The sequence below is a fragment of the Lissotriton vulgaris genome, chromosome 2_1 (assembly GCF_964263255.1).
Source record: "Lissotriton vulgaris chromosome 2_1, aLisVul1.2, whole genome shotgun sequence".
Lineage (NCBI taxonomy): Eukaryota > Metazoa > Chordata > Amphibia > Caudata > Salamandridae > Lissotriton > Lissotriton vulgaris.
In genome coordinates, this window is record NC_141687.1 from 2,043,962,292 (window position 1) to 2,043,988,072 (window position 25,781).

General features: G+C 43.8%; 1 protein-coding gene across 1 annotated transcript; it reads right to left on the reverse strand.

The window, feature by feature from the left end:
• Nucleotides 1–714: 714 nt before the first annotated feature.
• On the reverse strand, nt 715–25,781 carry DUT (deoxyuridine triphosphatase). The gene is made up of 6 exons (XM_086959007.1): nt 25,460–25,781; nt 20,668–20,759; nt 16,887–16,931; nt 12,121–12,195; nt 9,391–9,461; nt 715–946 (listed from the first exon to the last, which is right to left on the reverse strand). The coding sequence occupies exons 1-6, from the start codon at nt 25,621–25,623 to the stop codon at nt 890–892; spliced, it is 504 nt and encodes a 167-aa protein (XP_086815133.1). The 5' UTR covers nt 25,624–25,781; the 3' UTR covers nt 715–889.

A 25,781-nucleotide genomic window follows, 5' to 3' on the forward strand; every position in this document is an offset into this window, starting at 1 on the left:
TTTCTAACTGGACCCAGCTTGCTGAAGAAGGCGGCCCACTACAGTGGTGAGAAAATTCCTCAGGACAATTTATAAATGGCGTGTCCCTGACAGAGAAAGCGGAATGACTTAAAGGGGCACTGTTGGTTTCTAAGCACTAGAAAGTGACTAATCTTTAAAAATTCATATCTCTGGTTCCCTACAGTGGGTTTTGGTGTCATTTAATAGAAAAAAATTGCCTATTTTTATAAATTTGTGTTGGATTTTTATTTTGTGTGGTGTCTTATTTACTGAAATGGTGTTTTTGAATGATTTACATACCAGTCTTTGAAGTTAAGCCTGTCTGCTCGCAGCCATGTTACCAAGAGTTGAGCAAAGGAATAATTTTCTAAGACCTATCCTGAGTCCTATCATGTGTTAGTGGCCTTATTGCCAGTGGCAGACCTACATTTGCCCCAACCCCTTTCCAACAGTATACCACCCCCTTTTCTCTGCAAAGCTCTCCAAGCCAAAATATACTCCCCATATGTGAGAGCAGACCTGTCTTTTCCATGTGTGCAGCTGTTTTTAATCTGGTTTCTTTTTCTCCTTCACAGAAAGAGGGAAAAAATGCCTCACTTTAAAATTAAAATGTGAGAGTTCGTGGCCCAGCCAAGTGGCAAAGGTTTATTTAAAAGTTAAAATGATGGGTAGGTTACCGTGAGGTTTCACAATAAGCAATCATGGCCTCGTAAGGTAGCTTAAAATATATTTATTAGCAAATGTCACATACAAGCACATATTGTATTTCTGCAGTAAAGGAAAAAACCTGTACACATTAAAGTTAATTTAGAATACAGCACATTAAAAAACCATTGCAACTGAAGTCTCCAGCACAAAGTTGACCTAAAATGTAAAAAGATCCCTCAGATCAGTTCTTCCCAGTAGATCCAAAGCCTCCTGAACCACGCGCTGTGTCATCTAAAACCTGAAATATAAGATGAACAAACATTAACCACACGTAACCAAAGGTTGATACAACACTGACAAATGCAAGGTGGTTTTTGGGAGTGTAAGAGCCATGGGTTTCCATTAGGAAAAATGCAAAGGTTTGAGGCCATTAATGAGAAGGTTTCCATTCAATACCTTGTTCTAACATGAGAAAATCAGTTGACATTAAAAAGGGAGAAGTTCTTGCTTTTCCAAACAAGCAATCAGAGCAAGGTATTTTTGGAATAAAGTTTAGGCGGAAGAGGGGGGGGGGGGGGGGGGGGGAACAAAAAAAAAACCTTAATTCAGTGCATGCCACTTACAAAAGCAAGGGGGATCCTTCAATTTATTATATTCCACCCCAATAGAACAAAGGGGCCTCCTCCATAAATCACACTGGTGAACACTCAGTGGAGAACAACATCCCTGCCATGGTATTTTAAAATGTAGGCATAAAATGGGGTTAGTGGAGAATTTGATTACCTGCATAAAGTGAAAGTTCAACAAATTAAGTTACCCTCCTGTAGGCGAAGTTTAAATCCCACATGTTTAACACAAATAACTGAAGTCCTACTTTATGCCTGGTATCTTTGTTCAGTACTCAGCTGATGACAGTTTAGAAGAATAAAAGTGGCCTAGAACCAACCTGGTCACAAAAAGATTCTTTTAACGAACCCTTACTAATGTTTGTTTTGTAGTAGTGTAAGGTTCTTCCCACTTGTATTTTATGGATGACAACTGCCACGCAACTAAGCTAAATCAGATCAGCCAGTAGGCTGACAAGGTATTTCATATTGCTGACCTAGATACACATTGGCCCCCATCAATGTATCATCAACTCCAGTCGGCTTTTCAGTATATTATGTAATTTGCTAAAATATATATAAGTGACTCAGCAACAATAGAAAACATGCAGCAGCAATTAGATGGTACTAATGTTAAACCATTTACGCCTTTCAAACCCCAAAGTCCAAGTTTGTCCCAATCATGGCAAGGGATTCTATTGAGGTTTCTAATGAACAGCTAGTGTCACAAATAAAGAAGCTCAACGTGTCCATCAACAGCGCTAGATTGAAATATACAAATCATGACAGGAAATATCAACTTATTGACAAACTTAAAAAGAATCACCAAGTCATAATATGCAACTCTGACAAGGGAAATATCGCGTTATGGCCACTCAAGGATTATTTGGAGGAAGCGCACAAACAGCTCAATGATGTGGAATGTAGACGGATTTCTCCTACCAAGTTTAAAGACACTCAGGAGCTTCTATTTTTGCAATTGCTTGCATGGAGGAGCAAGGGTCTATTGAGTTGGGAGTAGTCCAAATACCTCAAAAAAGAACATCCAACTAACCCGGTGATATACTTCATACCTAAGGTTCATAAAGATATTAGGAAACCACTGGGAAGACCTATTATAGATGCCTGTGATGGCTTAATTGAAAATGTATCTTCCTGCAAGACTGTAAGGGGTCTCAGATCATTTGTGCAGGACACTAGTGATTTTTTTAGGAAGATCCGTGATATCGAATGGAAAGATTCATATCTATTGATTGAGCTTAATGTGTCGTCCCTATATACTTGTATTAGAAATAAGGATGGTATGAGGGCGATAGATAATTGGCCGCCTCATCAGGAAATATTCTATGCGCAACACACTAACATGCTGCTCAAAATGTTACTGTTCTATTTGGATAATTTATTTTTTGTTTGATGGCAAAATGTACAGCAGATTCAGGGAGTGGCCATGGGGGCCAGCTTCTCCCCCAGTTACGCTTGTTTATATATGGGCTGGTGGGAGGAGCTAGTCCTCAGACAGCATGAGCAGGCATACCGAACTAATATCGGCACATGGCTACGATACATTGACGATTTATTTATAGTTGGAGATGGCGAAATGGAAAGTGCCACCGAGTTCATAAATTAGTTAAATGTTAATTCAGTTAATTTACATTTTACCAGTAAGGATAAGGTTACATTTCTGTATGTCGAAATATATGTGGTTGGCAACAGATTGTCTACAACCCTTTTGAGGAAACCCACTGCTGGGAATACCCTTCACGCGACTAGTGCGCATCCCCTCCATTTAATCAAAAGCATCCCGTATGGGGAGATGCTACATATTAGGTGCATATGTAGTGAGGAAGAGGATTGTAACCAGAAACGGGACGAAAGTCATAAGAGGTTCTTGAATAGAGGTTATGGAGCTCAGGTTGCTGATGCAGCAATTGCCAAATCTAATAACTTGGCACGAGCAGATTTGCTGCAAAACAGGGATCAAAATTAAAAAAAAAATTAAAAAAATTATTAAAACCAACACTGGTATTGCGGAGCCTACTAGATTGATTTTGTTTTTGTCTTACTCTACAGGAGAAACAAATTAGGTCCATTGTGAGAAGAAATGGCCAATTGTGAGAGGGGACCCAGTGATTGGTAAGCTGTTACCTAATTACCCTGCTGTTACATTTAGAAAAGCCAACAGTATGGGTAGCTTGCTTACCAGTAGCAATCTGGGAAAAAGGCACATGGCTGACAGCAAGGAAGGGATTTTTTTAAATGTGCGTCATGTAAAGCTTGCCAATATGAAGTCAATACAACTAGCTAAACGACGGCATTTAATATCAAGCCGCGCAGCATAGAGCAACATCTTCCGTGCTAAACGGAATATGCGGTATATTTATTGACATGTAGCTGTAATTTGCAATATATTGGCAGCACTAAATTGCAAGCACATAAGAGTTGTGCAGCATAAGCGTGCAATTGTAAATAGTGACGATAGCTACCCTGTGGTTAGACACTTTAAACTGATCCACAACAATGAACTTAAACACCTTAGATATTATGTCATAGATGCGGTGGGCCCCCAGAAAAGAGGAGGGGATAGAGAATCAAACCTTTGATGGTTGGAGACATCGTATATCTTGGAGTTTGCTTCTAAGCACCCCAGGAGCCTCAACAAGAGCAAAGATTTATATAAGTTTCTATGACAGGATTGCAAGGTGTATTTTTAGACTTTAATTGGTAAACTGTATTCTGCGATATGATTTTCTACATACCTCCTTTTGTACTGTTTTTATACATGAGAGAAATCAAATATGTTTTAGAGGCACATTTTAGGACTATTTATATTGTATATTTATGTAGGATTAGATTTTAGACATTAGCTTTTAGAAAGTATATTGAATACCTCTATTTATAATGGTCTGAGGTACTTAATTGTTATCAATAATATATGTTACATACTTCTCGTCCTTTGCGTATTTGCACTCTATAACATTAGGTTCTTCAAGACTCTTGTTTGGTGAAAAGATACATGAATTAATTCCAACAATTTGAGGCATGGTAGCATACATGAATGAGCAAGGGGAATTCTCAAATTGATTACTTAAAGGTTATGCAATGCTAGACACAGAATAATCAGGGTGTTTTATTGTAATATTTTGGCACAAAGAATATTATTGGTTTGCACAAAACAATGTAGGCACTTTAAGGAATGGTCGAGGATTTTAGCATGGTGATAACTTCCAGTTTATTTATGCTGTTATTTAATTCATATTTTATATGAAATCATGAAATGATTAAGGATTTAACTGTTGAACATACATACAATGTCCAAGAGGGTCCTTCCAGGATCGGCTCCCATTGTCAGGTGGCGCGTATTTTTTACATGACTATACAATGACCATATGCACTTGCACTTTAAAAAGCGGTGAGAAAATCAGAATGTTACGTTAAAAATTCTCTTCTATAGCGCAACGGCTACTCCAAAGGAGTGTCCTGGCGCTTTGGCGAAGAGGTCAGCAGGGGGCAGCAACATAACAGAAAATAAGGAAAGGCGGGAGCCCTAGTTGGTGAATAGCCAAGTTTTTAAGGCCTTTCTAAAGGACATAAAGTTAGGGATCTGTCTCAGAGAGAGGGGGAGCTCGTTCCAAGCGCGAGGAGCCAGGTGGCGAAAAGAGCGGCCACCCAGCCTAGCGCGTTTGATGGTCGGGACTACCATTTTGGACAAGGAGGCAGACCTTAGAGCTCCATTAGGCTTATAAAAAGCAAGGCGATTTCTGATGTAGCTGGGGCCAATGTCATGTAAGGCTTTAAAGGTCAGAGTCAGATTTTTGAAAAGGACTCTTAGCTATGGGAAGCCAGTGCAATTCTCTTAACAGATCAGAGGCACCAGTACGTCTAGGGAGCCCGTAGATGGCACGGGCAGCTGAGTTTTGAACTACTTGAAGACGCATCAAGAGGTATTTTGGGAGTCCTAAATAAAGAGCATTTGCATAGTCTAATCTGGACCCAATGAGTGATTGAACAATGACCCTTCTATGATGGATTGATATCAAGGGGAGACATTTTCTGAGCATCGGAAGGATGCCGAAACATTTCCCGGAAAGGCAAGATATTTGGGGTCCGAAAGCTAGGTCATTATCAACAATGATTCCCACATTTTTAGCTTTGATGGATGCATTTACAGGCGGAAACAGGTCTTGCGGCCACAAGCATTTCCAATTCGGTTCAGTGGCGCAGCCAAAGAAAAGCAGCTCCGACTTATCGGAGTTGCATTTCAGTCCGTGCCCCCTAAACCACCCAAAAACTGCCTCTAGGCAGCTTCTGATAAGAGTCCCGTCAAACACCTCATTCTTGCCACATGTAAACAAGAGTTGGGTGTCGTCGGCGTAGGACACGATCTGAGCGCCGAAGGACTCCGCCACCTCTGCCAGGGGGGCCAAAAAGATGTTAAAAAGCAGGGGGCTAAGAATAGACCCCTGTGGGACCCCTACCTCCAGAGGTGCCATGTCGGCGGAGTGCGGGGGCGCCCAGATAGTTTGTCGGCTAGAAAGGATTTGAGCCAATTCCACACCGTCCCCCGAAGACCACACTCCCAGAGTCGTAATAGGAGGGTGTCATGGGGAACGGTGTCGAACGCCGCCGACAGGTCCAACATGACCTTTCCTCCAACATCCAGCACCTCTCTAATGGCGTCGGACTTCCAGTAACGCGGTCTCCGTGCTGTAATTAGCACGAAAACCAGATTGAGTGCTGTGCAACAGATGGTTCTCCTCGAGAATTAGAGATTGATCTGTGCACGTGTCTTTCTGCCACTTTCGCCAGAGCGGGGAGGAGAGAGATTGGCCTGTAGTTGGCATGGACGGTAGGATCTAGGGCTGGTTCTTTTAGAAGTGGAAGAATGAGAGCACACTTCCAAGCCCGAGGGACTACACCAGAAGACAGCGAGGAGTTGAGAATAGGATTGATGAGACCATTTAGGGCCGGAGCTATTTTGTTGAGACATAAGTCAAGTCAAGAGATTTATATAGCGCGCTACATACCCATAGGGTCTCAAGGCGCTTGAGGAAGGGTGGGGAATTACTTGTCGAATATCCAAGTTTTAAGTTGCTTTCTGAATGCTAGGTGGTTCTGAGTAAGGCGAAGGTGAGTGGGAAGTGAGTTCCAGGTTTTAACTGCCAGGTAGGAGAAGGATCTACCTCCCATGGTGGTTTTGTTGATGCGAGGTATAGTGGCAAGGGCTTGGTTGGAGGATCGTAGCTGACGGGAGGGGGTGTAGAAGGACAGCCGTGTGTTGAGGCATTCGGGTCCAAGTTCGTAAAGTGCTTTGTGTGCGTGGGTTAGGAGGCGGAAAGTAATCCTCTTATTTACGGGGAGCCAGTGGAGGTTTTTCAGGTGACCAGAGATGTGTTCTTTACGCGGGATGTCTAGTATGAGCCTGGCTGAAGCGTTCTGGATGCGTTGGAGTTTTTTCTGGAGTTTTGCGGTGGTACCGGCGTATAGGGCGTTTCCGTAGTCCAGGCGGCTCGTTACCAGTGCGTGGGTGACCGTTTTTCTAGTTTCGGTGGGGATCCAGCGAAATGTTTTTTTGAGCATGCGAAGAATGTTGAAGCAAGATGAAACGGCGTTGACTTGTCTGGTCATCGAGAGTGAGGAGTCCAGGATGGCGCCCAGGTTCCGTGCGTGGTCCGTCGGGATGGGTGCTTTTCCAAGGGCCTCTGGCCACCAAGAGTCATCCCAGGCGGAGGGGGCGGTGCCTAAGATGAGGACTTCTGTTTTGTCCGAGTTCAGTTTCAGACGGCTGTGCTTCATCCACTCGGCTACTTCTTTCATTCCTTCGTGTAAGTTGGTTTTGGCGGTGTTAGGGTCTTTGGTGAGAGAGGATCAGTTGAGTGTCGTCAGCGTAGGAGATGATGTTGAGATTGTGTTGGCGAGCGATGGCCGCAAGGGGGCTCATGTAAACGTTGAAGAGGGTGGGGCTGAGTGACGATCCTTGTGGCACGCCGCAGATGACTTCAGGGCCTCTGACTTGAATGGTGGGAGGCGGACTCTCTGGGTTCTTCCGGTGAGGAACGAGGTGATCCATTCCAGTGCTTTTCCTTGGATTCAGACGTTTGAGGCGCTGTAGAAGGGTGCTATGACAGACTGTATCTAAGGCAGCGGAGAGGTCGAGGAGGATGAAGGCGACTGTCTCCATTGTCTATTAGAGTTCGAATGTCGTCTGTTGCTGCGATAAGTGCGGTCTCAGTGCTGTGTTTGGCTCGGAAGCCGGACTGTGAGGAGTCGAGGGATTTGTTGGTTTCGAGGAAGGTGGTTGCTGACAGCTTTCTCGATGACTTTGGCCGGGAATGGAAGGAGCGAGATGGGGCGGTAGTTTTTGAGTTCGGTGGGGTCAGCTGTGGGTTTTTTCAGAAGGGCGCCGAGTTCTGCGTGTTTCCAGCTTTCCGGGAAGGTGGCGGAGTTGAGGGAGCAGTTGATGACATCTCGGAGGTGTGGTGCTATGATGGAATCTGCTTTGTTCAATGTAGTGAGGGCATGGGTCTGTGGGGGATCCTGAGTGGATGGAGTTCATCAGTCGGATGGTGTCCTCAGTGGAGATTGATCAAGAGGTGAGCCCGACTTCAGCCCAGACAAGAGGTCTAAAGAAGAATCAAGACTCAAAGGGGGAAATTCCCAGAGAGTGGGAGCCAGGACAAGTTTTGAGGAGGTGTGGGCGGCTGGTGGGTCTACATCAGTTTGTTGGGAATAGACAGCAAGGGAAGCTTGGATGGACGTTATTTTATTAACAAAGTAAAGGGCCAGTTCACTCAGCCAGGATTCTGAATGGGAAGAGCTGTCATGTGATCAAGGGCGGGATCGCCCAAAACGCGTAGTTGCAGAGCTGGCTAAATAAAAAATCTGCGCAAATACTTGGGTCCACGCTAGTCTTTTCTGGGGGAGACAGACGGTGTGTTCGAGCTACATACACACATGTGATCACCATCCCCACAAATTTACAAAAGGAGAACCAGAGTGATCAACCTGAAAGTATTCCACCACGATTAAAAATAAACATAGGAAACACTACTTTGACACCACCGAACATCTTATTACGCTGCTGGCAGGTAGTGTTAATTACTGATCAGGAGTACCCCCACACTAACTTCCCTCAGTAGCCTACGACTACTTGCCGTCTACCACAGAGGAAAGTGTGGAAAGGGCTGTAGTTGGCCCAGTTTATACATCCATAGAAGGACAGGACCAAAGACAGTGGTGGGGGAAAAAAAAAAAAAAAAAAAAAAAAAAAAAAATCTAACCTCCACTTTAGTGGTCTAGTTACTCCAGACAGGCCTACAGTCTCCTGAACGGGGTCTGACAGCAATCCTTACTCAAAGTTACAAGTCAAATAAAATGCGACACCAGAGCAACTGCCTGCAAATTCTAATTTCAGCTATCAGGCTGACACTATTTGACCTAAAGCTTCCCAAGACAAAGACCCCACACGTTTGCCAGTCAGGTTCCCTTGAAAGAGTATCATCTTTTCACTTAATACCTGAAAGACTTGAGCGTTTCCTGAGCCTGTACCACCAGTAAGCTTTACTGGAAGCATTGGTAAGTGGAGTACTCCTGGAATGTGCTTCAGCCACCAAAAAAAAAGAACTACAGCTTAAGCATTCTATAAAGCAGGTAAACTCCGTAATGTGCAACAGTCCCAGCAATTGAATGGCATAGGTAGTCAAGATTGGTAACACACAAGGAAAAGTAACATTTTAAGGGGAGAGAGCAGGAAGCGGAGGTCAAAACATGCAGGGGAAAAAAAAAACTATACCCATCAGCCAATACAGATCTCAAATTGGTCTATAAATAGGACTGGATTTATGATTGTGACCAGTCGCCATCATAAATTGCCCTACTAGTTCTAAGTACAATACACTTGGAGTAAATCATGTGCCCCAATACTTACAAAACTGTAGGTTACATAAGGAATGGTATTGAAGTAAAAATAGAATGCAAATTGTAAACTCTGGATTCTTTCACCCCTATATTTTGCTAAAAGAAATGTTTAAATTACCATTATGCCTGTGTTCCACTTAAAAAGCCGATTCAATAAAATGTAAGATAAGGATGCAGTTTGTTTATCCACGTGATTGATGGAAAGCTTCATTTAGCTACTTACACTCAATTCTTCTAGAGTAGGATAAAATATGCGTTCACAGATCAGCTGTGCAACTCGATCGCCTTTTTTCACTAAAAAAGTAAAAAAATAAAAATGTATGAATGTAACCATTTGTCATCTTTAACAATAGCAATAAGCCACTATCTTTGTATTAAGTAAAGTTAATTTAGGGAAGGTTCCCTTTTTGTTTCAGGCCCATTTCGATATTTAAAGTTAACACCTTAAGTACTATACATGTGCACAACTCCAATACATGCTTTAAACTGCAGAGGAGCAGTATGGAGTTATTATGTTCCTATCGTCCTGATTTACATTCACGCCTGCACCAACAATGCTGGTGATGAAACTCACAAAGGCAGATGGAACATTGGTCGACTGCAGAAACTGAGGGCGCAAGAGTAAGTGTCTCCTCAACGAGCTCCTAGAAATTCTAATGAAGCACCTGCGGAGACAGCAGCCAAAAAGATCTCTTCTGATGCACCGTTTTTTGGATGGGCAATCACTTGTAGGCCCATCATTATCCACGACCTACGTAAAGTTCTAAGGCCTCTCATGAAGCCAGCTAAAAAAAGTTTAGAGTTCCAAACTGACCCCAAGCTTTGATGCTCTATAAACAGGTGTTAAGAGTGCAGGGACCATCCTCGAAGACATAATGAATTACAGCAGCCAGAACGTATCAGTGAAAGTTTACTCGCGGGCAGGGGAGGACAAACGTTTTTTGAGCTTTGGTTTTAAGACTAGAACATTGACACAAGCGCGAGGAGCTGAGTGGCTTTTCAGAATTGAGAGAGCGCAATTTGAATAAAATATATAAGTGCACCATATGTACAACCCAGTTGCACGAATTCAGTTAAAGTATCTAAAAGTGTTGAAAATATATAACCGCATATACTCATGAGTGTTTAGTTAATATAGAAAACATATATAGAGTGTGGAACTAATGTAGAAATGTTTAGAAATGTTAGAAGTGTTAATCAGATTCCATGTTATGTAGCTGCTACTGAAGAAAATGTAATGCTGCAAAACGTAGAAATGTGCAGGCCTCATGGCAATGTATGAAGAACGAAAACGTGCATTTACATCTTTCACATGACATGGATTTACTATTATTCAGTAATTTCTGCTCACGTGTTAGAGTTATGTTTTATAGAAGTGTTTCATATAATCAGAGAGTAATGTGTTAGCATATTATTTTAGATTGAGAAAAGGGTTCACTGAGTGTAAGCCACTGCAGGAAATTTAGTAGGCCTGGAAAGATAAAGTGGCTTCTTTGATCTGCACGTGTTAGTTAAAGTCGAGTCTCGTTAAGAATAAATTGCCAATTCTGTTCGAAGTTTTATGGCCTGAACAGATAAGTGAAGCCTGGAATTTGGGGCCCAAGTTGTGGGTGTCTGTCTGCAGGTGTGAGGGGGTTCCAATCAAGAGCGTGATGAATAGAGCTCTGTCCGGGGAGACGGGCACAGGCCTGGAGGAGGGTTCAGGAATGTTCTGGGGGGTACCAGCGAGCCGGAGAAGAAGCCTGGGAAGCAAGGTCAACGCTAACAAGAGGCCCAAAGGAGTGTCATGGAAAAAGCCAGAACCGAGACCACGTGAGAAGTGTACGTGAGGGGCGTCTCAAAGGGGCGTTCCAACCACAACTGTGATTTTGTATTAGGGACAGCACCCTGGGGAGGAGTGAGAGCAGATGGCCTGAGGACCCTTAGAGAGCGGATGGGTAGGCAGAGAGGGCATGACTGCAATGCATAGGGTTTCACCTAAAGACTAAGAGGAAGTGAGTGAACTTCTTTGGAAGTCACCACGGCTGACACCTTTTTAGGTTAAGATTCTGCTAAGTAGGGATGCCACCTAGTCTAGTGCAGGGACAGTCTAATCTGATCTTTTTCTTTCTGTAAATGACATCTTGTGTCTATTTTGGCAAACCTGCTAATCCTTGAACTGGCTTTAGTGGTATTTTTCTGTCGTTTAATATCATTCAGAGAATTCATGTTTCTGTTGATGCCAGTATACCTTTTGAACCTCATATTGAGATGTATGTACCTGCAGTTAACTTTGGCTTTATAATAAAACTTTAAAACGTATCAGTGGTAAGTGGTCCTTCAGAGTCGTGTCAATCTTGGGGTTGGTTTAACCTGATTTTGGATTGCTTTTTACTCTATGACAGGCAACAATCGATCCAAATGATTTAGGTGGGAATAGATCTCGAGTGATCAGGTAATTGATGCAAAATCCCACCTTCCCAGTATCATCCAAGGTCTCACCAATTAGAAACAGAATATCTTAAGATTATGAATCCGTAGAGGGTCTCTTGCAGGGGGATTGTCCCTGCTGTCTAAAGAAGGAATCTCTCAATTAGGTTCTGCTGGCAGGCACTACCATAAGCTGGCAGATAGACCTACTGCAAATGTGCACATACTTGCTAGTATAAAAAGCAAATATTATTTGTTTTCTCCTCACTGTAATAGGCTTACTGGTTAGAAACAAAGAAGGCTTCACTCTGAACCAAACACTAAAGTGCGAGGGAGAGGGGCGAACAAAACGGGGCTACGTGAGTTGCAGGTAGAATGTGATTACTTGTACAGACTGTTTATGAATTACATACAACCACTGACCATGCATCCAACCTGAAATGCCATTTTCAAGATTGTTCAGTAATGGAGGGCGTATGAAAATAAGACACAAGAACCTAGACAGAGCCTTGAAATTTTTACGCACAGTTAAAAAGGAAAATACCTTCAAAGGCTTCATTTCCAAAGTTAAAAAGCACCACTCCGACATTCCCTCTGTAGTCTTCATCAATAACACCAGCTGTCAAAAGAAAAAAAAATGCATTTTCGTGGGCAGCCTTTGGATATTTGTTTTTAAAAGATAAGCAAACCTGGTGGCTTTTTGAGTTCATCCACTCCCTTATTAATCCAAAAGGCAGTTTTACATCTGTTCAATTACTTCAACTTTAATAAAAACATTTTCCATAATAATTTGTTAACCTTCGTGCATGCATTTTGACACCACTCTAGTCTTCGTGCATGTTCATATCTCATAATAAATCACTACTTCGCAGTGACCCACACCGGCAATAGACGTTACCAGCAGGGCTGCCTCAGAAACAAGCTTGAGGCAAACACAATGGAAGGTTCTCTCTTGGTTCAGGGGCAAGGAAAACGCAAGAACACTAAGATACCAGACCCTTTAATTCCAGATATCACACTTCAGAAAAGCTTACAAAATGTCATGGCACAACTACACAAAGCATGAGAGAGACTGTGGACGTATGTAGGTCACAGAGGAATTTCTCACTTTTCCCTTCATGGAAAGTGTTCCAAGAGCACTAAGCCCTCAGACATTAAAGCGGGAGATTGGATAGGTTGTGGTCGAATTGGTATAAATGGTCAACATCTTTAATTGAAGCACACAGAGGGTGGCCAAGTAGGGAGTTTGGGGAAACAAATCAGCAACTATTATACAGCCTACCCAGAAGAGATAGTCAATGGAATGTGGGAGAGAACAGTTACAGCATGTTGCCTTGTTAAGCATGTTAACGGGAATCCCAGACTGTTTACCCACCATGTGCTGTGGTACATAATTTGCCATCACCAACCTCTTAGGGTGACCAACTGTCTGCAAATTTCATTGGCTGCCCGTTAATTGGGCCTCGCCCGTGAGGAATTCTTCCGCAGACACCTTTTGTCCATAATTTCAGACATTGGCGAGAGCGTCACGTCTCCCCTACGCGCAGCCCGAGAGTTCTGTAACTCACTGCAGGACTAGCTAGTGCTCCTGCTGTGATCGGTGGCTTGCCGCAGCCCCTCCCGGCACAGGCTGCTATTGGCCTATTATCAATTCTGTATGTTGGCCTAATTATCACAAACAGATTGTGAATGTACCTCTCCACGCAGTGACATCATTTGCTGGGCCTCTTCCTGCCAGAGCCGAGGGCCTGACAACGATTTTTAGGTCTCGCCTGTCGATGCGCATCGAGCAAGGCGAGAGTATTGGCACTTATCCGCTCTTTATCCACACTGCAAGGAATCGTGGCGATTCCTTGCAGTGCACGAGAAATTTAAGCTCAATGCGCATGCGCATTGAGCTTAAATGCGCGTGCACATGCCCCCAGCCGCCTGCCTTGCCTACTCTCTCTCACAGCCTCCCCCAGCTCCGCCCCCTCACTACTTGATTGCACGGCCGCTAGGCCGTGCCTCCCCTACTCTCCTCCCCCCTCCTCCTCTCCTCCCCTGCCTGCCTGCCGCTAGGCCGTGCCTCCCCTACTCTCCTCCCCCCTCCTCCTCCTACTCTCCTCCCCTGCCTGCCTGCCGTGTCGCACCTCTCCCCTCTCCGCCCCCTCCCCTGCCCGCCGTGTTACGGTGAAAGGCTTGTTTCCGTTTGTCTCTCTCCTTTCAGGTATTCCCTTCCTGTATTCTTTTTCCTCGAGCTTTACAATATTTCTCCCAAGTGCCCCCACCTTCTACCTTTGTCCCTCAATTTAAACATTTTCCTTCGGCCTCCTTTTCAATTATGCTCCTCAATTTTCTGCCTTGAGGTTCAGTCGCCCCCTTCAATGGCCTTCCTCTCCTCGTCCTTCCTTCCTCTTGCCTGTCTCCTCCATTCCCGGTTCCCACGCTGCCTGTCCCTGCCTCCTGCCTGTCTTTGGGGTCTGCATGCCTCTCCTGTCTGACAGGGCGGCTGGAACTAGAAGGTCAGTGTGGATTAAGGAACAGCTGGTGTGTGCGCAAACAGCACTCGGCCTCTTCACCCCCACCTCCGTGTTCAGGCTCACTGGGGCTGCAGTGCAAATCTGGGGAGAAACTCAGCGAGCACGTTCAGAGTGCCGCACGTGCTGTGCACAATTGCGAGAGACAAGGGGAGCGTCACACTCAGTTTTGCAATGTTACCGGTTTTCTGGATGACAATAAAATGATTAAGCCAGATTAAGCCATTTTAGATGCCTCGATTTCCTTTGTTGATTAAGCCTGAGAGGCTTAGCCTCAACCAGAGGGGTTGTTGAGACTTCACACACTGTAGGACCTGTGGTTTTAGACACAAATGTCGAGTTTTGGTTCCTCTCTGTACTGGCGGACTTAGGCAACACCCAGCTCAATGCAATGCTAGTTCAAGCATGTGATGTGGTCTAGGGGTGGGGTTGCTGGCTTCTAATGGTGTGTTATCCGATGGCCCGGTTTCTAATCCTGGCTTCTCTATTCAAGCACATTGTGTGATTCTGAACAATTCATTTTTTTTCTCTAAATGATTAAATTCCGCTATTTGTCAGAATTGGGAGTGCCTTAAAGTGGACTACTAACCGCTAGGCCAATAGCCACAGTATTAAGAGTTTTATAAAAACACTAAACATCTACATGGATCATGTGATCCAGTTCAGTAGGGCTGGTCGAGCTCTGCAACCGAGACCTTCCAATGGTGTCATGCTGTGTTGCCATTGCTATAATTTTGTCATAGTCTTGGTTGTTGACACCTAGCTGTGGTTCGATACTCACCCTCACCATCACTCACCCTCACTCATCCTCACACTCACCCACTCACCCTCAACCCCTCACCCTCACTCACCCTCAACCCCTCACCCTCACTCACCACCCCTCACCCTCATTCACCCTCAACCCCTCACCCTCAACCCCTCACCCTCACTCATCCTCAATCCCTCACCCTCAACCCCTCACCCTCACTCACCCTCACCCTCAACCCCTCACTCACCCTCAGCATCACCCTCACTCACCCTCAACCCCTCACCTCACCTACCCTCACCCTCAACCCCTCACCCTCACCCTCAACACCTCACTCGCCCTCACCCTCACTCACCCTCAACCCCTCACCCTCACTCACCCTCAACCCCTCACTCACCCTCAACCCCTCACTCACCCTCCCTCAACCCCTCACCCTAACTCACACTCACCCTCACTCACCCTCAACCCCTCACCCTCACACAGTGCAATAGGTCTCGCAGCATTTGAGTTAGAGCTTTTAGAAATTTTATGGCTTTTTTTTTAATTCTTTAGCATTGGCTACAGGAAACAAAAATGCTAAAGATTTACAAAAAAACCCATAAACAATTCTAAAAGCACTAACTCTAATGCTGCGAGACCTATTGCATTTCCAATGCTTGTTGTTTATGGAATTCTGTCACCTCGCCAGGGGCCAAGCTGTGTGTGAAGGTTTCATTTCGGTGCATGTTATCCAGGTGCATCTACTGTTAGCCTCTTAAACTGTTACAAAGCAGTGATAATGATACAAATACAATGGTCCTTTATTATTTATTTCTTTTGTTCCAATAGTGCAAAGTTTCTGCACGTGCAGTTATTTTTATGTTTACCCTGGCCCCAGAGCCCCGTTAGCTTTTACACATCACATCTCCTTAGAATGATTGATAGGATGTTTTTTCCAATGGGGGAGAGGAGGCATGCAAGCTCTGACAACAGATGCAGTGCAAGGCTGTCTCAACCAAATATAAACTTATTTTGACTTGTGATTGTGTTGGTTGTCTATTTACTTTCTAAATATTGTGCGACCTCCTGTGATGGGTCTGTAAAACTTACCTTTGGTCCTGAATTTTTACACACTGTCCTGAATTTGGGCCCATGCCAGTTGGTCACCCTACAGGCCCACACCCTCTGCGAGTTAGTCTCCCCCTCGTTGTCATCTATGGAGACCTGAAAAAGTAGTGCTCTTAAAGCAAAACTGGTTGGCTGTCCAGTTGCATTTGGATCCATGAACTTTAAGCATTCTATTTTCCAATAGAAAGCATTTGTAATTGTGTGTACAGTCTGATGTTAATCACTCAATGTGCATCTCCTTAATGCATCGCGTGCACTAATAGTACATGTTTAAAGAGCAGGACACGTAGATTTTTGAAGCATTCCATTTCTTGGGAAAGTAGATATTTTATAAATCAGATACATGCGAAGAGCCAAAATTACTGCATATGAAGGCTCCAAACCCAATTCATGGCAGGATACACATGTCTCGTCAATCCCCTTTCCAGATTAAATTATTCTACAACTACTTTGTTACATTGGATTACGTAACAAAAGTGAATGCTAGAGCTTTATCTTGTTTTGCAGGAGGGAGATCATAGTACACTTACTGAAAGCAGCAATGCCTGGAAATTAATTTAGACGTGTTAGCAAAGATAACACATCGAGAGGTCTTCTCATTCGGACTGAATATCATTATATCCTTAGTTCATAGTAGAATTCTCCACAACCACATGCATCCTTAGTCATGAACGTATGCCCCCCAAAAAATAGTATGCTAAAAATAATTTTAAATAAAGTGTGAAATTAGGAATGTTGGACGGTATTTTTAGGAGGCTCAAACCATAGAAGTGCATGCAAAGACTCGTGTTCAGGGGATGGATGCGAGAAGGGATGCAGCATATGCTGTCTGCTTGGACTACCGGAAAAAAAACTGTTAGAGCAGCGTTGCACACTTTAATTTGCTTATTTTTTTATAGTATATTTACCAAACGAAAGAAAATAAATATAATACTTTACCTCCAACATCAATGAAGTGTTTAGCAGCTAAACCAGATCGTGGAGCTACAAAATAGTAATCAGACAGCAAGTATTAAAGCATTTAGTAGCTGCAAGCTATATATAAAACCACATCAAACAGCTGAAGCAAAGATCTGCATCTTTCAATGAAGGAGTTAAAAAAGCAAGGAACACACAAGTGGCCTCGATTACCAAGACAATTAAATGATCTCCAAAAACGAAAATTTCGTTTGCATGAAGCAACTATCTGCGATTTGGAAACACCAAAAATGATGGTATAGTTTTAACCAGTGGTTTAGAACTTCAGCCTCCGGGGAGCCCTCTGGGTCCACAAAGTCTACTAGCGAGTTCTGTGACTGCTAAGAACACTAAATAAATATGAACAGATTTTTTTAAAAAGTGTGTAGAAATAAAGCACAATTTCGAAATGTTATGTAAATATGAATTAAATTAAAATTAGAAGCTAAAAATTAAACATCCTCGGACTGATTTGTGGGAGAAGTGCATCAAACTAGTGTGAACTATTGCCCACAATTCAATTTAGACAAAGCTCTCCCCCTCACATTAAATTTTCATGTTTTATACTAGTATGGGAACGCCTTTCTGCATTGCTATTACTGTCTTTTTGTAGTTCAAACCATCGTAAACGCTTGGCTAATGATTAAGTGGGTATCGGCAGTAGTCAAAAGGTTAACAACTGATTTGAACCACTAGCAATAGCTTGGGTAGTATTGAAACCCCATGCCCCCCCCACCCCCCATCAGTGCTGCTCTAGACAGAAGTCCACCGCATGCAAATCAGTACTGACATTGATCCTCATGGGATTAGGCAGTCCTGAAATGTCAGGTCCGAACACAAGCAAACCATGCTAAATTCCGGCCTAGTCAGGGAGGTATAACCTGGATCCAGTGGATCACTGAGTCAAGAAGCATGCATCTGAACATCTTTGCCACGAAGGGCGTTCTATTAAATGCACTAAAGGTGATGGGAAGAATGCTTGCAAATAGTTTAAAACCACTGGCAATTCCTGCAGCTAGCATTCCAACCAATTATTTTTCACCCGCTGTACCACTTTTTGGAAACACTTAAATAGTTCACGGAAACAATTCCTAAACGACTTAAACAGGGTTGTTTAAATATTACTACCTTTCAAATCAGCAAACCTAATTCAGAGTGTGCAAGAGACAGACCAGGAAAAATACACCAGAACTCAGGACCAAAACAAATAGGAATAAATTCTAGAAAAGTAGCTTCTACTAAAGATTTGATAGATAAAAGATAATATATAGGTTTTATGTAAAATGCCATAAAGCCTTTCGCTACCTAACAGGCAGTACAGCTATTTTGCTACTGCTGAAAGGTCTATGAAGAACCATGCCAAAACCACAACTTTTACAAAGCTTTTCCAAGACAGTACCCTCCCCGCCCAACCCCCCAGTGAGGGCTCCATCTTCGCATAGTTAGGATCCCACTAGTCTGCAGCGTTCCAATGGTGTGGTCTCAGTTGGCGAGAGATGCTAGTATTAGGTTACATGCAGTGGTTGTATTCATTTGATTAGTCCTGAGGATGATCCCTTTATTTAATGAACTTGGGATCGAAACGTCGACAATTCAAAATAGTGCTACTATGACCTAATTTGTATAAGTTATGTGGTTACTATTTTGGTTAGCTTGCTTTATTCTTTGACTTGTACAAGCTACCTTTTGCTCCAGTTATGCCTTTAATTTGTTGTCTATTGTTTGTTTTGCTCTTTTGTCTTCTGTACCGGGTGCAGGATTGCGTCCTGTTGTATATTTTCTTGTATCACTTGATATTCTGAAAAACATTGTGTATTAAAATTCTCTGTCCGGCTGGACATTGAATACATCTATAGTACCCATTCAGGTCTATATTTAATTTCTTCTTGTAGATTCTAGTTCTAAGGACCATTGTTTTACAAAAAAAAAAAAAAAAAAAAAACACACAACTCTACAGCAGAGGTCTTCAATCTGTGGGGCGAGACCCCCGGGGGGGGAGGGGGGTTTCGTGGAGCCCTGGAGGAGGATGGGGGGGTCGCAGATTCTGTCACAGCGTGCAGTTCCTTGAAACGCGTGGCTTGCCTGATTGAGGGGGCTCAAGGTGGAGGCCTAATTCACACCAAGTTGTGAAAAACAGCAAAGCCTCATTAACATGTAAAAGGTCTTTTAAAGACCTGTGAAGCACTCGGGTGTGGCTTTGTGTGTGTCCGTGAAGCGGTTTCAGCCGGGCTCACATACACAAGTGCTTATGAATCGCCTGATGGCAGGCATGATCAGGGTATGCACATATGTGGATCTCTGTTCATGGACGAGTCAGAAGGTACAGATGGGTGGCTATGTTTCCAGAGAAAAGGCATTCTATTGCGGGGTCCCTCCGAGATCTGCGTTGTCCCCTCTGTAACATTTATCTAGGTCCTCTGATTGCAGTATCAGCACAGCTGGACTGCCAACTGTTCAACTAAGTAGATGATACTTAGCTGATCTTATGGATTGAGAGTTCCATGCAGGCGCAATTGAACATGCAGAATATTCTTAGGGTCACTGAACTGGATGACTGAACTCTAAAAGTGAATCCATACAAGACCGAGGTTCTGGATATCATCATGAAGGGAAATCCATGCATGGACTGGTTTTTTGGCCCAAAGTTAGGACTGTCACAGAATCTGCGCCAGTAGTGAAAAGCCTGGCTATCAAGCTGGCATTGGCTAAGCAGGTTGTGACAGTGTTGGTAGCTACACAGGTCTCCTTAGGCAGCTCTGGAAATTGGTTCCTATTCTTTCTTTTACAACTATGTTAACAGCAGTGGCTGCATTGATCATGTCACGGTTGGGCTACCGCAATGCCATGGACATCGGCTTACTCAGTAAGTTGTTGGGAAACAGTGGTTTGGAATGATGTTGCAAGACTATTGTTCAAGCTAGACGCATGCTACGCCACTGTTGCAATAATTATACAGGCTGCCAGTTAACCATGGAGCCAGATTTAAAGGCCTATGCATTGCACACCAGAGGCTGTATGGCACGGTAACAGCCTATATGGGGGATCGGCTGAAGCACCATGTGCTGGGACACATTCCTTGCTCTTCCGAGGCGATCTTGCTGACCAGCCCGCGTTTTAATAAAACTACCTTAGGCGGTTTAAAGTTGTGATACCACAGATGTGGAACGGATTACTGGAAAGTTTGAGGAGGGGAACTGTTCTCCTCCCCTTTCGGAATAGACTGGAAACCTTATTTAAACAGACTTTTGGACGAAATTAATGTTTTCATTCTATCTTATCTGTGGCAACAGGTTATCATAACCCTTAGATAGGGAGGTGAGGCGAAGCGGCCAGAGCAGCGGCCTCCGGCGCATGGGGCTCACGGTTTGATCCCCGGTTGCAACTCTGCTCAACACAACATGACTCTGGGCAATAGCTCTTAATCTCCCCGACAGCCCCCAGCGCCTTGAGACCCTTAGGGGTGATTAATTAGCGCTTAACAAATACCTAATTGATTAGATGAGCACCTAGAGACCTGTGGTATTTGTGTACTATAGAAGTGTAATTAACATAACAGTAAAAATAAAAGGCATCATTACTGACATGGCAGCATAGCCAATCGAACCAAAAACAATTAAAGTTACTTCTTAAAGTGGATATTGCCTTCCATATACTCGGACTACCTTTTGTTTAACCGGAGTGTGCAGCAAAGAAGGGAAAAGAAATCACAAGATCAATCAAATTAGAATACTAATAACTGTGATACAATGCACAATCTACTTACCCACTCTACCATAGCATCCTGAGGGAACAGCAATCTGAATGTCTGTTTTCACCAGTGCCTTCTCCTTTGCAAGAATCACATAGTCATAAGCACTACAGAAAACAGTCAAGTGTGGATGTTAATTTTGATTTCTTTGCTGGCGAAATCAGTGATTAACAGATAAACACCCCCCCCCAAAAAAAAAAACACATCATACTGCATGCAAATAGCAAAGACAAGAACCGCCAACTAACAAAAGTAAAGCAGAATCACACAATTAAAGTCTTATGTTCTGGATTCAAGGAAACCAAAAGGAACAATTAGCCTACATACACACCAACATCTTGTAAGAGATTACAAAAAAAAAAAGCTAAACCTTTTTCCACCATTGATTTCTACTGAAGCAGAGGCAACTTATGGCGAGACAGCCAAAATTAAGCCATTTACTGCGTCAAAAGTAGAGTCTAGCGTGAATCAAGTCTACTGGCACGTATGAGCATATCATGAAACGAGCCTTTGTATTCGAAAGGGGCCCTGAAAGCTGTTCCAAAACATGCGTGGCAGTTTCACAGCACCTGTGTATCCACAAATAAAAAAGGTCAAAAACAAAGGGCCTTATTACAATGGCAGGTGCCATAGTTTCGGGCTCGAGGCAGTCTGACATTGAGTCGGTGGTCCCAACAGCCCAATTAGGACATGACTGCCATGCAGGTGGTCGTAAACGACCCTTTTTCATTGCAGCTTGTGCTGCGGACTGGAAAAGGGATGCAGCCCAACCTGCAATTAAAAGGGGATGTTTTTGAACATACATGCATTGTGTAACAGGCAGCAGAGCATGGATGTTCTGGGGGCTGGGGGGGTATGTGGCCCCCAGGTCACATGACCGTGGCCAATGGGGGAAGAAAGCCCTACTGGGGGACCCCCAAAATCCCTTTGACAGCCTTTCTATGGCAGATTGACCATGAAAAGGCAGTCAGATAAGGACATCATAATCCGTATGGCGGTGTCTGCACAAGCACTGTTTGCCCCCCATTGTAGGGATTACGGTCTGACCTACACCCTGGCGAGCTTCTGGAGCCTGTCGGTTTGTCCCACTGACAGCATCATAATGTGGCCGTCAGGCAACTATCCTGGCTGCAGGACAGGCTGCCACAGATGGAGATATCCTAAATCGGGCCCAAAATTCTTATAATTACTCCATGACGTGAAGGAAATGCCGCACAACACGACTGACCTTGGATAGCTAAAGTCTGTGGAAAAGAAACAGGCTGTGCAAGGTCGTTCTGGCATATGGATTAAGATTTGTTGGTTACAGCTCCCTTGTACCTATAAAATGTTCTTGTAAGGAGGCTGTGTGATAGTGCAAGAATCTAAGCGTTCACTCTGATCTGCTCATGTTGATCAAGTCACTGCCCACGGTCAGTGATATTTTAGTACAGCGTCTAGGTTGGAGAAAGGCAGAGGGGGGGGGGGGGGGTGTTTGTGAAGGGTCTGTAACTATCCCCAATGAGGTTCTCTTTCTAAGGACATGCTATAGGGCATTAATAACTATCCGGCCTTTGGGAATGATAACATAAGCCTACTACCCAAAGTGGAAGAACTCTCAATGGGACAGTTAATTGTCAAGGTGAGAAGTGAACCTTAATATACAAGACAAAAGCACGCGCATCACCTAGAATTGAAACTAGAACTAGTCGCCGACAAATTGCTTTGCAGAAAGTAGGACATATTTGGGTAAATAAGTGCTGCCAGCATGCTTCCTGAAGGAATGCAGACAAGAGCACCATATGCTAGGTCAGGTGAAACCAGTTGACATTCAAGTCCTATACTAGGCAAACTGTCAGAAGTAGCGAGGGGCATTTCAGAAAAGCACACCAACAATCAAAAAAAGCTTGGCTGGCTTGCTAAGTGATGCAAAGGGAAACTATGCTTTGCTATGTTTTGTTGTGTTGTGCTATGCTATATTTTGTTATGCTACGTTTTGGTTCTGTTATGCTATGCATTATGCTATACTATGTATTATGCTATACTATGTATAGTTATGCTTTGCTACGCTATGTTTTGCTGTTTCGTTGTGTTTAGTTATGCTAGGCTACTCTGCTTGGAAGCAGGCGAGGGGTACCGACGGAGAGAGCGGGGCCTCATTTGCCCGAGTGGGTGCCGGGTGAGGTGAGGCCTCTTCCCACATAAAGCTGGGAAGGGATAACTATTCCAATTTCCTCCAGACAACATTGGGGATCCAAGTTCCTGGTAGGATTAGTTTTGTCTTGATTCTTTTTTGGGTCTCACACATCACTTTGTTGTTCACTGACATTAGCAGTGTTAAACACATCACGGTCCTGAAGAAAGCTGGACATACTGTGTCTCTTAAGCTGAAACATGTCGACCACACTGCACTGCGCCTTCACATAGTTATATTTGCACACTATGGAGCGCTATTTTTTAACCTTAACACTGTAATAGTACTCATTAAACATATTTTCTGTTACAGTAGTTAATTTTAGCACACACTTTTTCACTTTACACACCATCACCACCTAAAAGATACATTGTGGCTAGTCGGTTACGTTTACAATCCATCTCTACACCATCACCTGATGGGTTGGGTAAGATTTGGATTCACCATCCGTATCCCACGTGACGATACTCCGCCATAATGGTGGTCTGATGGGAGTTTTCAGCCACATGTGATCTTTGGTGTTCTCCTTGACCTAGTATAGTTTTTAGATTTAGTACAACACATAGTCTGACTTCATATCTCCTGTATATTTTTTCCTACTCTGTTTTGTTGCCATATGCTATTCTTTGCTATGCTGTGCTTTGTTTTGCTGTGCTTTGTTAAACTGTGCTTTGTTATGCTATGCTTTGTTTTGTTATATGTGTGGGGTGTGGTTGTGTGTGTGGGGGGGGGGGGTTGTGTGGTGTGTGGGCGTTGTGTGTGTGGGGTTGGGTGGTTGTGCGCAAAATTAGACACATTTTTAGTGGCAGCACTAGAGGCACTGGATGGAGTGAGGTCTGACGCACGTTAATTGCAGCCCAGCTCCACAAATAAAAGTCTTTAGGTCCTTTTGTCAACGCCACACTGATGACCATTTGGAAACCGTAATCTGCAGTCTGGGCAGAGTTACGTTTTGCTAGGTGGCGGAAACGGGGAGGGGAACACAGCAGTTGAACGCAGCAGAGAGTGTGCCAAGGCTGATTTCCATTACCTATGGCTATTTTGGAGATGTTTGCAAAATACGGGATATATTATTTTAGCAGAGCTAATAAACATTCACTATTGGAAATACGAAACACCAAGACATCTACCGCACACATGCATTTGTGCTATGAGAAAGGTAGCACCGAGGGATGGGATTAAGTAGGAAACGCAGAGCGGGGAGAGAGAATGAGCAGCCTTGAGGGAGAGATCAAACTGAGCAAGGGATGTGGCAGATATTTGGCAGGAAAGGGGCAGAGGGAGGCAACTGGGTAAAGCACACTCATGGAGTGCTTACCCAAACAAGCTCTCAGCATTGCTGTGGCCGGGGGTGGGTGGGGGAGCGGCAGCCTTTGAAGTCTGATGCAAAGGCTCAGACAAATGGTGGTGTGCGAGCGGCTTCTGTTCAAGTTTGATTTGAGGGGCGGAGCAAATGGCGAGCGCACGCCCGTCGCACATGCACTCCCAATAATCCACATTCCAAAGCCCTCTTGGTAGGATTTTCTGGTGCCCCTCTATATCTCTCGCCAGCAATGCGCAAGTGCATTGGCAGCGAAGCCTAAAAAGTGATTGCTTAAGAGCACACAATGCATAGTGTAGAGGCCTGGATTAAATATGAGACATCTTGGTTTCAGTTTCCAACTAGCCTCTAAATCACAATTGTTGTAAAAGTGATTCTGATGGCAAGTTTAATGGACTACCCTCGACAGAGAAAATGAAACAGTTGTTGACCTGCCTAGCTATAGAAGAGTGTGCATTTACAGCCTAGTAGGTGCAGTTGTACAACCGAGATTTGTAGTTCCGTAGTTAAACGCACCCACTGGACTACATCCAATTCTATGGTTTCCATGCAAGTGGGCCAGTCAATGTTTGATTGCTGCAGTCTGTATTGAGCACGTTTCTAAGTTCCACAAATATTTTCAAATTAGTAAAAGGCCTGAATAAATTTCATTTACTTTTTCCTGTGGGTTCTATAGCAGTAGGATGTTACAGAGCAGCATCTATGAATACTGACGTTTCCCATTAAGTGTTTCAGAATGTATGACTATTTTACTCCAAGTGAACAACCAACCGAGTTATTCCTTCTGTAAACACATTTCGAAAATAGCAGCAACAGGCAGAAGCGAATTACTCCTTGTCGTAAACATAGGGAAATCAAACACAGGAGGACTCGATACTCATTAGCGATGAGTAATCTATCCGAGTTACATTCTAAAATTACTTGATTTAAATAATGTTGTTAATAAATTCAAACCAAAAAATGTACCCAGCCCATAGCTTCCTAACAAACGTATAGTGTCTGCAAGTGTCATGCGAATGCATAAGCAAGTTAGACACCGGAGACCCCGCCTACACCTTCCCGCCATATTCAAATTTTCACCAAAGTGCTCCTGAAGTTGCTGACCCCCTACGACAGATGCAATTTCAACAAAAACGATTTAGACCTGGGGGCTATAGAAGTGAGCCCTGGAAGTATCCCCCTCCACCCGCAACTCACTATTTACCCCGGACAAAAGGTGTTTTCATGCGCAAAGAGAACCTCCACTCTGCGCGAAATTTTCTATGCAAGAATAATGGAAATTCGACCATCCAAATCACGCAGGTTATTGTTACCTGTACAGATCATATCCTGCTGCTTTACTGGAGCCCCTGCTCGGCGTTGTTGCGTGTTCGGAAAGTTTAGCAAAGCGCAGCACAACTCCATGCGACTCCTGGCAACCGTCTTCCTTGGCGCGCTTTCCCGGGGAACAACCTTGGGTTTCTTCGGAGCAGGGCATGATTCAATATTTAAAATGGATAGGAGAAGCGAAACATAAAACGCCTAAAAAATCTCCTGGGTGCTCCCTTCTCGGGCCGCCCGTGAACTAAACCGTGTGAGTGTTAGTTTACATTAAAACGCAGGGTTTAAGGCGCGAATCTCAAATTCATCCGGTTC